The following is a 14983-nucleotide window of genomic DNA, read 5'->3' as shown; positions in this document are numbered from 1 at the left end:
ACCCCTTTTATGATTTTTTATATCCTGTACAAGTTCTACCTTCCATTCTTGTCTGTGGTGTTGACGTCAGTGCTTTGATCCAGAAGGTACCGGCACACCTCAAGATTGCCATTGTGCACAGCAAGGTGTAGAGGTGTATTTCCATCCTGTAAAGCAAATTAGGATTTTAGAAATAAATATTAGTCAACGTTTTACAAGCATTCAAATAGAATACAATGTTTATTTGTTCTTTAAATCAATCAAAGAAAGTTCTATGTTGGTTTCACCTGAATTTTCCTGGATTTGCAGTAGAGAAAAGATGGAGCTCAACCATCACTTCTGCCAAACTACTGCACAGCTAGCGAGGGATGAACCCTGCTCCAAAGAGTTACGGTTAGCCCACAGGTGGGTGACCTGGCTGAGCTCCCAGGTCAACCCTCATCAGATGCCGAGGACCAAGAACAATCACGAGACACAAAACCAAATATCAAGGCAAAATTATTCCAAATGTCACTTGAAATTATTCAAATTGAAATTATTGATCACAAATCAAAAACATCTTGAATAGATAATGGAGATAAATTATTTGACTTTAATAATGCTGGTTATTATAAGCTAATGTAAGGAGTAATAAAAATGTGGAAAATTGTTTTGCAAATACTCAAGTGTTAAAAGTCCAATTAAGGTCCGCCTGATCTGGGTGCATAATGGAGTTTCACCCTGAAACAAGATTACAAGCCGTGTGGAGAACATTACCACTATGTACTTTTCTGCACCCCACAGTTTTCCAAGCCCATTCCTGCCAACAGCAAATATTTATGAAAGTCAGATGAAAAATGTGTAGGGAACATGGCAAGGTTCTGCGTTTGGTAGAACAGAATTTGTTAATATATGTGGTTCTGACACATTATTCCTCATTACATTGTGTGAAACATATAATTATGTGGACATACCATATATGAGAAATACCGACTGGGCGGTATCAGAATTTCCTCAGTGTGGTATTGTTTATATGTATGTGGGTATACGGTATTTCTGTAGCATGAAGCTAGCCAAAAGGCACTAGAGCCTGGTACACTGTCAAAGGCAAGTATAAAGTCAATGAGTAAGTATGTGATGTAGTGTTCTTTAAGGATGTGAGTCCTCAAATAATTCTTACGTTGGAGCAATGTTGGGGTAGTCCTCATATGGAAGGGGGTGTTGTTCCAGATCCTGGGTGCATAGATTGAAAAGGCCTATTGTCTTTTCTTTTTTACACTTCTTAGTCTGTAGTCTGATGGTGTCCTGGCTGCAGATGTGCCAAGAACCACCAGAGATGATGAGCTTGTCTGTAAGACTAGCAGAGAAGGTTGGTTTTGGAGATGGTGCAGACCAGCAAAGTGAGCTAATGGAGTTCCATCCAGACAGGGATGACGTGGTCATATTTCTTCAGGCCCTGGATGAGACATACGGCCACTTATAGGAAGCCCTTAGGTGGTGTCACAATGGAGTCTAGGAGGCCTTTCATTAGGGCATTACCACCATCAAGATGCTAGACAATGAGGGCTTGAACAGTAGTTCTGAAGCTGCAATCTTGAAGAAACAATTTGTCTTTCTTTAGAAGACAGAGCATTCCTTATAGGTGAGGTTGGTGTCCAAGATAAATCCAGGTGACTTGGTATTCTGTGAAAGCTGGGTATTGAAGCTGCCACGGTTGGTGTCATTGAGCCAGGTTTTAACTTTATCTTGTTTGCTGGTGTGGGCAAACAACAGGAATTCTGCCCTAGGACACCAGAAACCCCAGACGTGTACTAAGCCGATATGTAACTAACACCTAGGTACTCGTTACAGCCATTGTTCCTACACCAAACCAGTAATACTGTACATTTAATTACCAATTCAGTGGTATGTTCTTTATTCCAGGGTAAATAATGCCACACTATTATATGTTTTTGACCTGGGAACAGGTAATAGCCCCAAGAACTGGGGTCTGAACACCGATTCCCACATATTTTTCCTTTTTCAGCTGCACCACCACCCCCACCCACACCCATAGAATCTTCCTGTTTTTCACAATTGAAATGAGCCTGGGAGAAAATACAAACAGAAACCGGTTTTTCTAGTATACTTTAATTTAATATTCAACTAGTATTTACGGATGAAAGGGAATAACCACAAAACTTAATGAAAGCTTAAATGTCTAAAACAATTAAGCTAGGAAAGCCTCTAAGTCCAAGTCTGCTGCGACTGTTTAAGCATATCTTCTGATCTGTTTTTAGAGAATCAAAAACAAGTCTAAGCAGAAGTCAAAATGCTGACATGATTAAGACTGAAGTATAAGAAATTATTAAATGAGGCTGGCAGTTTCAACCGTTGCATGGTGTTGAATGGCCTTAGAATACAACAATTTAAAAAAGAAGCAGGTGGCTATATTCTTTTGTTCTTGAGTCACAGTTGAAGTTATTGTTTGGTTATGAGTCTGTTAAATTGTGGTGAATATGGTTTACTTCATTACATACTTCTTTTGAAGGTTTCCTATGGTTACAATACAAAACACAAAAGCACACATTTCCCACTTACGTTGAGCTACACTACCATGGCATTGTAATTGGAGTTGCATTTACATAATGCTTCCAACCCCTTATAAAAATCCAAAGTGCATTTGTGCATGGGTAGCATGCTAGGCGTGGTAAACATGTAAATTTCAAAGTTGTGCATGAAGACTAAAGTGGTGCTCTTCTTGTATTTTTTTTAGTTGTGTCTGGTGTGTACTGAAGTCAAAAGGAGTGAGCGATTAGATGTTTAAGCATTAGATGCTAGGGTATTATTAATGGACTCAGTGTGTGTGACTGCAGTGTGGCCAGTGTAAGAGATATTTTGGCACCATGCATTTGTGTACATTTGTGGAAGTACCTACGAGAAGAATTCAAGGACAGCCATAATTGTGCAGTGTATAAATACTATATTTGTTGTGGTTTGTATTACATAGCAATCTTCCATCAACTACAGTATATGGTTTGTTGATTCTGCTCAGGAGGGGCACAGGAATATCCCACATGAATGGGCATTATATTATATCCATCCTCTCTAAGGTATCTAGCCAGAAGCAGCAGGAAGCAACCCTTAGGAAGGATATTTTCCAATGAGCCACCACATAAGCTCTGGATTGTGTAGTCAGCAATGGTAGAGTTGCAAATATTATAAAAACAGCCATGGTATACACTGTGAAGACTCCACCTTAGGCAGGCTGGGTGCCTCTTACAACCAGCAAAGAATATACTCTGAGGAGTCTATCAATGAGTGGCTGAGAGCAACTCATTTAAATAGGACTGACAACCTGCCATGCATATGCTCCGAGGAGTCTATCCAGGACCACCAGAGAGAAACCCAAGGAATGAATCTTGTACAAGGCATCATTTATATGCTATAAGTATTCTATCCAGAAACAGTAATGAGATATACATAAGAATGTAAGTTGTAGAATAAGCCATGTATATGCTCTGAGGAAACAACCAGGAATGCCAGAGGCCAACCTAGAGGAAAGGGGTGAGCAGACTCTTATGCCTCTCCTCTACTTGAGCCACTTAAGGGTAGGCCAAGCACAGGGAGAGAAATCAAATGGGTTTGGTTGTTAAGGTAAAGAATACCATTCAATAATATACACATATTAAGGCCAATTAGAACTTGGAACGTTGGCAGCTCCATTGAAAACAATGGAGTGCTGCGGGCTTTTACTGGCCGGTAAAAGCCCGCAGCGCCAACATTCCAATGTTCACAGCAAGAGCTGTGAACAAAGCCTCACGGAGTCCGAGGGGATTTTAATCTCCTCGGGCTCCGTGAGCAATTTGTTTTATTTAATAGAACATTCTGCCCTGAGTGGCAGAATGTTCTAATAGCCTTAGAACCCGCGGTAGCGGGCTCTACCGGCTATTAAAGGCCCGTCCCCTTGTTAAGTGCCCTCGCGTTCGGCTCGGGCATTTAACGTGGGAGCGGGTTCTAAGGCTATATTAAATGCAATTCAATGGCACAAGCAAGTCCCAAAGACTCACTTTATAACAGAACCACAGGCCTCTTAACATGCACAGATTTCTGAAGAGACCAGATTCCTGCCCAGGTTCAGAGGAGGAAAAGGATGCCAGCTGGTCAGGAGGGAGGGCTGTTTGAACTATGCAATTTAGTATGTTAGCAGTATGTTACATTGTCCTTCACATTGAATGGACAGTAACAGAGAGATCGTGGTGCATCTAAGCATCAATAATTTTATCAGGTGGGGTATGATCTACTGCGCTTGAGTTTAAAGTTCCTTTTATCTTCTTGATTGTGATGTGCTCTGCATTTTTGTTTACTTCAGATTATGTACTGAGTATCTGATTTCTAGATGTTGCTGTCAACTCACATTTACACTTAAAACAACGGTTACTATTCTGTGACTTGGATGTTTATCGAGGTAACAGATTCAGGTTAAGAGTACAAGTGCTAAAAATAGGTAAGTTAAAAAGTAAGATTCGTATATCACCATCATTCTTACATAAGCAATCACCTCACCTGGGCCAGTGTTACTTTTACCAGGTGGTATTACCACCCCATTTGCTGTCTTAACATGTTTGTGCCATGGACGGGAGTACATGCCATTCTGAATAACTACAAATACTAATGGAAGTCAAGTACAACATGCAAGACTTAACTTGGATACCTGATTAGGCCGATAAAAGGAAAATACGAGAATATGGTCTAAAATACATTAACACAAGAGTTCTCCCATCTTTAGAAGTTTAAAAAAGGCAAAGGTGGAAGGTTTTTTATAGAACTAGTACCAGTGCTCCTAGCTGTAGGCTTGTTGCAGACTTGATGACTGTGAAAAGAAAGACAGAGGAAAACTGGAAGTTGTAGCAAAGCCCCGACTAACCACAGACATACCAGAGAGATATGGTGTATGGTCTCTTAAAATGGGATCGAGATAGAGAGTGAGCTCATCATGAACCCATTCACTGATGGCATCTACCAACCTTCCTATACAATCCCTCGATGAGAAGGTATCAGAACATCATATTCTCTTCCATCTGAAATTAGCTTCTCATCAATGGTGGATTAGGTTAATATATGCAGAGGCAGTATTTTGGTAGAAAATATTTAAAATCAGATCTATGAAGCAAGACTCCTTCTCCAGGAATCTGTTCTCTTACCACTGCTCTATGGAATTCTCTCCAAGCCACGTTTTTCTCATGTTGGTATATGCACAGTGAATTATGCCTTAGATTGAATTATTTTATTTGCAGCGGTAATTATAGCCACAGTATTCACTAGTGTCTTTACTGTTTCCCTCTGCATTTTAACTTCTTGCTGTTGCTATGCAGGTAGTGAGTGCTCTTGCACCTGCAACTACAGAAAAGTTTGATGTCTGTGAGCGGTTACTCTTTACTGCCATGTGATACCTTCATGAAATAATTTAAAGCTCCTTGGCAGAGAATGGATTGGGATTTTTAATCACTATTAGCACGATGAACATCTTGAATTTGGCAGCAAGACTAGATAAACTGGTTAGCTGACTACTTGAACCAGAATACTGTGCCAGAGGCGCAGATGTGTGGAATCCTTCGTTTGTGGAATGTACTCTCTGTGCTGTCGCACTATTGTGCCTATGCATATTTGTATTTTACTCAAAGTGTGGTCTTTATTTTAGATGTATCGAGTTAATGATGAAGCCAAATACTCTTTCAATTTGTTTTATCGACACATTTTACCACGGGTGTGACCCTATGTAGTTTATAATTATATTTTTATTATCATTTTAATAAACCCATACTAGTGGTTGTTAATTCTACTTACGTGACATCCACCAACTGAAGAGAAGTGTGTGCTTATCCCCTTCGCTTTATCAATTTCTTGTTTTCTGGATTTCATTTGATGTTGGTTTTTGTCTCTAGTGATTAACTGTTCATGCTGTGATTACGTTCTAGAGCAGTGTTTGCCAAACTTTTGAGAACTCACTTTTTAGTACAACCTTTTGCGACTCATCTACCTTTAATGAATATGAAGCATGCAATTTTTTTATGTAAATAAAGCACTGAGTGTCAACACCCTCTCATTTACAAACAACTCATTTTCCAATGAAATGACCGCTAAATTTGCACAGACATACCGTTTAGTGATAAAACTATACTGAACACAAATGGCACTGTGTCAACATCGGGTTTCAATGAATATTTATCATTAGTGCATTTCTAAGTAAAGTGTCTTGATTTGGTTTCATCGTATTAAAATTGTTGCTTCCATCACACTTCAGAGTTACAAAAAAATATGTTTCATATTTGCTTTCCTAACAGCTGAATATGTACAGTTCATTTACAGGTATGTTTGTTTTTATTGCATGTTACCAACAAGCATTTGCAGTGCAATAGGTCTCGCATTTGTGAGAGTTTGAGCTATTGGTGTAATAAATGACAATGTCTTTGACCTATGTGTTTTGGTTTGGAGTGTAGTGGATGTGTGCCAGGTGCCACACGAACCCTCCCAAGCCTGTCTCTGCAGGAGAGAGGACACAACAAGGCCACCATCTTGGAGTGTTTTTGCCTCACTCATACCAACAGGCTGGCTATGATACCCTAGAGATGCAACCCTTTCTAGTGTGTTTACCTAATCTTTTATAGCACCAAACAAACCACAGAAAGGCACCTTCCTGGCATTTAACCAGGAGAATGAGGGGGTCAAAGGAGTTAGGAGCAAAGAAAAGGGGGCTGCCATATATTCCTGTGTGTTAAACTTCTAAAGGAATTATTCCTCCAAATTGGCAACACCAGCCTGACTTGTAAAAACATTGACTATATAGAAAGAGAATAACAGAAGAGGTAGCTTAACTGCAGATTTTGTTAAGAATGGTACCTGCTTTCCAGTGCTATGAAATGGCAGAGCCTGTATTACCAAGCATTATATTAAAAAAAACAAGTTATTTCCAGTCTGCCCCAACACGTACCAGACAAAGAACCCTAGGGGAGAGGATGTGGCATAAGGGCCAGAGCTGCCAACCTTGGAGCTGGGGAACACGGTTTGAGTCTCGGCGCCTGCTCAACATCCTATGATTCTGGGTAAATCACAATCTCCCCTTGCTACATGAATGTGTTCTTGTGCAACATAACCGGTGCTCATGTAAAGCGCTGTAATACCTTTGTATCAAGTTCATACTAACTGAACTCTATTTGAAGAGGTCCAATTTACATCCAAAGGCTAGATGTTTTTTGCTATCAACCTTGAGACCATGAAGTGCTTGGGTCTGGAGTCACGACTCCTTTTTCACCATTTTGGAGACAACACCTTTCGCCATCATCTTGCCTAGAACTAACCTATGTGCTTGGTTGATGACCATCCGGAGGTTATCAAGAGCATGTGATATCGCCTAGTGTTAAGCTCTACTCAAGTCAGTTGGTTAATGCACCCACTAAAGAGGTCTTGACAGAACAAGAATGTCACAGATTACAATCCTGACATAGCTTTTTCAACTCTTCATCTCTGCAAGGTCGATGCAAATGAATTATAGTTAAGAATGGCACCTGCTTTGCAGCGCTATAAAATAGCAGAACCAGTATTGCAACGGGCTACATTAAAAAAGACAAGTTATTCCAAAACTGCCCCAACACGCACCAGACAAGGAACCCTAGAGGATGTGGCGTAAGGGCCAGAGCTGCTGATTTTGGCACTGGGGTACACGGTTCAAGTCTTGGTGCCGGCTTACCATCCTGTGATTCTAGGCGAATCACTTAATATCCCCATAATACCAAAAATAAATGTGTTCTTGTTAATGTATCCGGTGCTCATGTAAAGTGCTGTAATGCCTTTGTATTGAGTGTGTGCTATATAAAAATAAAATAAAGCGCTCCAATACCTTCATTTCGAGTTTGTGCTACATAAAACTGCAAAAAAAAAAAAAATCCTGACATTGCTTTTTCACCTCTTCATTTCTGCAAAATCGATGCAAATGAATTATAGCAATTTGGTTAAGAATGGCACCTGCTTTGCAGTGCTATGAAATGGCAGAACCTGTATTAGCAAGTGCTATATTTAAAAAAAATGAGTTATTCCCAGACTGCCCCAACACACACCAGACGAAGATCCCTAGGGGACAGGATGTGGCGTAAGGGTCAGAGCTGCTGACTTTAGAGCTGGGGAACATGGTTCGTATCTCATTGCAGGCTCAACATCCTGGGTAAATCACTTAATCTTCCCTTGCTACCAAAAATGAATGTGTTCTTGTGTAATGTAACCGATGCTCAAGTAAAGTGCTGAAATACCTTTGTATCGGTTTGCGATTTATAGAACTGAGAAAAAAAATGCTCCAATACCTTCGTGTCGGGTTCGCGCTACATAAAACTACACAAAAAAAGCCCTGCAGATATTGCAAAGAAACAGCAAGATAGATGCCAGAAACCAACCAAAGAAGGTGAAGAAACAACATACTGCCAAGAGTGAAGCAAAGAGGCAAAAGAAAAAATAGTGCACCACACTAAGGTACCGATTGTGCAATAACCTATGCAACACAGTCAGTCTCCAAGGCGGTAACAAAACAGCCTCAAGTTGGGACACACATAAAGCATTTACCAGGGATTTTTGAAAGGCAGGCCCAGGAACAAATGAAAGTGATTGGCGTGGTTAAAGCCGACGGAATAGATTACAACATGTCAATAAGAGCAGTGCTTGCGTGCTGCTATGCTCAACCTAAAAATGACATCCGACAGACTTTCCGTTCACATAATTCACTTTACTTTTCATTCTCTGACTGCAAAGTGAAAGGAGTCTGTAAACACCAATCCTAGTTTTAAAACAACATGTGTAGAAATTTGTCGGAAGACAGTCTGACATTTGACCTCTGACTTTCAAGCACAATAAATCTGGCAAGTTAAATACATAGTTGAAAGGCATCTTTATTGTTAGGACGAACATGGCTCACCAAAAATCGGCTCACTTTGTGTTCTAGAGTCTGCAGCAAGAACAGTGATGCACCAGAACGGTAGCAGACGGGACAGTGTGCACCCTCCAATCCTATGACATCACAGGATTACCAGTGACTACTCTTACGTTGTTGTCTATGGATGCAGACCAGTCTTGCTGCACAAACTATGGCTGGCACTCGTCATGATAGCCTAACAGGCCAGCCTCTGCTGTGATATAGTTTAACTGCATGAATGATGGAGCCGTGGTCTGTCCTTAAAAAGACTTGTGCTAAATGCCCTCATGGATGTGGTACGGGATTGGTTATGTTATACAACTTGGCTTGTAAATTGCTCTGACTCGACCGTCCCAGCTTCAGTGCTACAGCTACTCGCTGCAACCAAGCAGCTTCTGAGAACACGGGCCTGTGTCTGCTGAACACTGAGGAACCTTTGTCTGGCAGTAACAGGACAACAAGGCGATGGTTGCATGTGCAGAGGTCCCACATGCAGTATAACTCTTAGTGACAGTGTTTTTTTCTTATTTTTAAAATATTTTTGCAGCGTACAAGGGTACAAATTCTTGAACATCATCCTTTCATAAAGCAATACAGAATGTCCATCTCTAAACAAATTCCCCCCACTATGTTCTTCTGCTGAAACACGAGCAACGTGATATCCGTCTTCCAATATGCAGTTCACCATGATCAGGACAAAGATGCAACATGACGGTGATATTGTTTCTCTCACCACATCAACTGCTATATCATCCTCCACCTTGTGCAGGTCCGTCCCCTCACTCAGCCGACACTGTCCTGTCTGCACCCTCCCGCTTCAGGGGGGTCTCGCATCAAGGGGTTTTAATAGTTCATTAAAGATCGCTGCTCATGCCCTCATATCTTCCGCTACTTTGTCATCCCTGCGTGTCTTGCGCATATGTCTTTCTTCTGCTTCGACTCATTCAACCATGTCCCGCAGCAAATCAGGGACTAGTGGCGGGACCTGAGAGCTCCATCTCATTCTCAGTGACGGTGTTGATATAGCATGGTGCGCATGCCCTGGTCTGCATCACTACAAACCTTAGTTCTCCATTACAGGACCCCTCATGCTTGTGCGCCTTTTTTCTAGATCACGTTCATTCTACCGCAGGTTTCACAAAATATGTCCAAATGCAGCCCACTTCAGAGACTATCTTGTTCTGTCTGTGTGTGACACCAGAGGTATGCTTTTTCACTTTGCCAACATTAGAGGACGTTTCTGTTAGGACAGGTCAAGAAAACACTATGCAATACAATGGAAGAGTAAAACTTTACAGTCACTATTGTAGGACGTTTGCCTAAAGTAGCCTCTTAGAATAGACCACGAGCAGTGATGGATTAAAATGGCAGCTTCTGATTGGGTGAATGACCATCACCCAATCAAAACAAGTCAGACTCCTAATCTATTCAAGTACATGGCCACAGCATTTTTCTGCAATAGGGATTTATAGCTACCACTGTATCACAGCCTACCGTGGTTCTTAATGCCTATGTCAGATTTATTTTTAGAAATTTAGATCCAACTTATCTTTCCTACTGGTGGACTCTGGATTTTATGCTCCTCCATGAGCCCACACCTTCTACCTTGAATCACCACTGAGGGATTCAAATTTCAGTCGATCCCCCGACATCACATCACATTTGGAGAAGCCTATGAATTTAGAATAATTATAGCAATATTAGGATACACACTAAAGGAATAGAGGAAAAGATCAGCCCCCCTGCCTGTGTGCTACTATAAGGACTACCTCCTGTTATGGACTGTATACTGTAACAGTGTGTCAGCCACATTGATTTTAAGAAATTGGAAGATCTGTAATGGCGATGAAGGTCGAAACCTCTGCCATTTATCAAGACATTCATTTTTCTTTTAACTTTCTATAGTTATTTGATGTAATTTGTATATAGGTTTTGTGTATTTTTGTGTTTTCTGGGCACAAGTAGTATGGGTAAGGATTTTTCAGCTTATTTTTAAACTAATAAATACTTTTGAGGATTGACTAATTTGGAGTTTCACTGATTGCAGAAGTTGTCACTGATGTATCCCCCACTGTGCTCTTCCTTTTTTGATGTTAGTTGAATCGCTGCTGAATCACGATCGGTCAGGTGGGCAACTAGAGCACAGAGGGAGGGACAACGAAATGCATACTATTTTGGAGCACCACCTATTTTTACAATACTGAAATCCTTCATCTATGTAATGCAAGGACAATACTTGTTGTCAGCTTCAAAAATATGCTCACAAAAGTTTACACACAAACCGAAGGGGCAGACCTACCATGCTGCCTGGTTCTGCGCACTTGAGAATAGTGTCTGGTTCACAACTAGAACACATTTCCAAACGGCCTATCTTCTGTGAATTTAAGATGTGAAAAACTCATCGTGTCACAAACGAATGAAAAATACATATGCAAAAATCTGACTTTCTCAACCCTGAAAAATAAATTTTGCCTCAAAGACAGACATCAAATTCAGCCTCTTCGTGTGTAGATAGGTTTCGGTTTCTTGCCTGAAGTCTTTGTGATCAGCTGACCTAGAAATACGCTTATTTGCCTTTTATCTGTTCTTAACGCTGCATGTTAGAAACTCACTAATTCTAATGCAGCTGGTCCTTCCACGCCAAATCTGTGACCACTTGCCCTTGTTTGGATTATGGCTTTCTGCCTCAGAAGAGGCATGGTAAGAGACTCTAGCACCGGCCTGCATTTATAAATCTGAAAGCTTCCCTTTTGTGTTCTTATCTTTGCTCACGTGAATCTTGGTCACTCCCATAGATAGGTCTTGGGTACTTACTAGAGGTAACATCTACTGCACCCCCTTATGGGATGCTACGTGAGAAATTGCATGATTTCCTGTAATATCTTGCGTTCCTCTGGTGAATTCTCTGTGGTTATGCGGTTAGGTATCTGCTTTGTATCTACATAATGATCTATCTATAATTGGCTCACATTCTGCCACTGATTGTAGGACTGAAAGGGAGCCAAGCCACTTACATGTAGTATTGACATTTGCATGTCTATTAAACAATCCTACCTTCCATCCCTTAAGCACACAGTGAGGTCTATAAGCGAGCACTTTCTATAGTACAGGTTGGTGTATATGAGATTCGGGTAAGAAGGTGATACTTCACATGCAGTGGATGGCACGTGGGAAGTGATGGCTGTGCAGAGTTTTCAACTTCAAAGCATGTACAGAAACAGCATAAGTTCTTTGATGGTTGGTTTTATGAGGGCAGTCACAGGCACACTGCCTTCCAGGGACTCTAGCTGTGGGCAGGTCAGGAGGTAGCCATACCTGGTTGATCATGAAAGCAGACTAGTGCACTGCAGGCCACTATGGTTGAGCTGCATAGATTTCAATAGGTGTTGTGTATTTGATATCGAAAGTAGACAGCAAAAGCATTAGTAGCATGTCTTTCATTGTTGACGGCTCATCTCTAGACACACAGGGCAAATTACAAGATTGCATTCAGTGTGCTAGGATGAAGAAAAAAGTTGTTTTAGAGTGACCCATAAATTTCAGTATAGCAATGCCTTATGGATCACTAAGCGTTATATCCTTACTTAACTGATTGCCAGCAGTAAACTTTATTAAAGAATTAAGGAGTGATCTTGGAAGTCCACAGTACAGTTGATCTGATTGGAGAGAGCATTATGGAGATAGCTCAAAACATGATCCTTGCCTTGCCTTGCATTCCAGTTTGTAACTTTGATAGGCTCTATAGGACAAAACTATAGATTGCAACATATTTGTAGTCCACTTCTCTGATAGCAATACAGTTCAGTTAAGGCAGGGCGAGCTTTAGCATTTGTGGCACCCGGTATGACAAACTTTGTTGGCACACCCCAGTAATCTCCTTCTCCACTGATTCTCTCAGCACAACCCCACCAAGGGTGCATCTCATCTCTCCATAGTACCCTGCTGTTGCAAACATATTTCTTTTATAGTGCTACTCATACAAATGTATGGTGTCAGAGAACCTTGTCACAAACACATTGTACAGAGAAAATGAATCATACAAGTGTGTAAACCAGTGAATATTAAATGTAACATAGGACAATGAGGGCTATAAGATGTAGGAGTTATTCATAATGGGAGGCAGTAAATGAGTGCTTGGTCTGGGGAAGCACAAACTCGGGATTTAAAACGTAACACAGTGGTTGGGGTTGACATTACTAACAATTTTTTTTCTACCATAACAAACCCTTTATAGAAACTAAAGACTGGTGAAAAAAAATTAGGTTCTAAACCTATGCATTTCAGTTTGTATGCAGCTCTCCGATGCCAGTTCGTAGATCACTATGCTATATTAGAAGGATTGTATATTATGAACTTCAAGCAACACACACACACACTGGCAAAGCTAATAGGTCTCATCTATACCAGAGCTATTGGCTTTGGCAATGTGTTTTGTCATGTTGTACACCAGCGTGGCTGCTGTTCAGCATGGCTAAAAGTTAGTGGTGTGGAGTGTCAGAGTGGAGTGCGGGAGTAGAGTGTTGTATGGGATTTCTTGGAATGCCAAGTAAAGTGGAGTAGGAGGAGTAGAGTGTCACAGAGTTGAGAAGAGGGGAGCAGAGCTCAGTGGTTCAGTGGCAGACAGTGTCAGAGTGGAGTAGGGTGGAGTGGGGCGGAATAGGAGAGTCGGCTTCAGTGGATTGAGGTAGTAGGGTGGTTGAATTAGAGTGGGTTAGATTGTATTGGGTTGAGAGGGGTGGATTGATGTGGGGTGGATTGGACTGGAGAGGGGTGGATTGAAATGGGGTGAGGTGGATGGGATTGGGGTGGATTTGAGTAGGGTGGATTAAATTGGACTGGAGTGGGGTGGATTGGATTCACTGGATTGGAGTGGGGTGGAGTGGACTGGGATGGACTGGACTGGTGTCGGGTGGGTGGATTGAGTGGGGTGGGTGGATTGAGTAGGGTGGGCTGGATGGATTGGAATGGGTGGGGTGGAATGGATGGATAGATTGGAGTGGGGCAGTCTGCATGGATTGTAGTGGGTGGTTTGGACTGGGATGGAGTGGATGGCTTGGAGTTGAGTGTGATGTATTAGAGTGAGTGGAGTAGATTGGAATGGGCTGGGGTGGATTGGGCTGGAGTTGGATGGATTGGATTGGAGTGGGTGGGGTGGGATAGAGTGGGGTGGAATGGATGGATGGATTGGAGTGGGTGGTTTGGATTGCTATAGAGTGGATGGCTTGGAGTTGAGCATGATGTATTAGAGTGAGTGGGGTAGATTGGAATGGGGTGCAGTGGATTGGACTGGAGTGAGATGGATTGGAGTGGAGTGGGGTGGACTGGAGTGGACGTGATTGGAGTGGGGTGGACTGGAGTGGGGATACCCTGGCTGGATTGGATTGGAGTGCAGTGGACTGAACTGGGATGGGGTGGGCTGGATTAGAGACGAGTGGGGTGGATTGGATTCAAATGGCATGGGGTAGAGTGGATTGGACTGGGGTGGAGTAGATTGGATTGGGCTGGGGTGGATTGGACTGGGGTGGATTGCATTGAGGTGATGTGGATACAATTAGCATGGGGTGAATTGAAGTGGTGTGGACTGGCGTGGGGTGGATCAGATTGGGGTGAATCTGATTGGGGTGGAGCGTATTGGAGTGAGGGGGGTTGGATTGAGTAGGGTGGATTGGATGCATTGGGGTGGATTATGGTGGGGTGGATGGAGTGTGAGGAATTGGATTGGGCTGGATTCGATAGGGTAGGAGTGGGGTGGATTGAATTGTAGTGGGGCGGACTGGATTGGGATGCAATGGATTGGGTGGGGGTAAATTGAAGTGGGGCGGGTGGTTTGGAGTGGGGAGGATTGTGGTTGACTAGACTGGAATAGGGCAGAATAGACTGGAGTGGGGTGGATTGGATTGATGTGAGGTGGATTGGATTGGTATAGGGTGGATTGAGAGGTGTAGACTGGACTGAAGTGCTGTAGATCAAGATGGTTTGAAGTGGGGTGGACTGGACTGGAATAGGGTGGATTAATTTGAATTGTACTGGAGTGGGATGGAGTGGGATGGACTGGTGTGGTGTGGGTGGGTGGATAGGACTGGAGTAGGG

The 14983-nt window shown here is 42.1% G+C and overlaps 1 protein-coding gene across 2 annotated transcripts in view; it reads right to left on the bottom strand.

Annotated features, from left to right (window-relative positions):
* RAI14 (retinoic acid induced 14) overlaps positions 1 to 14983 on the bottom strand; it is a 362553-nt gene that overhangs the window by 82294 nt on the left and 265276 nt on the right. For both annotated transcript variants that reach the window (XM_069220646.1, XM_069220638.1), the window contains exon 8: positions 40 to 146. In XM_069220646.1, coding sequence (XP_069076747.1) covers positions 40 to 146 — 107 coding nt within the window. The remainder of the gene's footprint in view (positions 1 to 39; positions 147 to 14983) is intronic.

Source organism: Pleurodeles waltl, chromosome 1_1 (genome assembly GCF_031143425.1).
Source record: "Pleurodeles waltl isolate 20211129_DDA chromosome 1_1, aPleWal1.hap1.20221129, whole genome shotgun sequence".
NCBI lineage: Eukaryota > Metazoa > Chordata > Amphibia > Caudata > Salamandridae > Pleurodeles > Pleurodeles waltl.
Note: the sequence above shows the minus strand (reverse complement) of the source record. Positions and strands in the feature narration are given on the sequence as shown.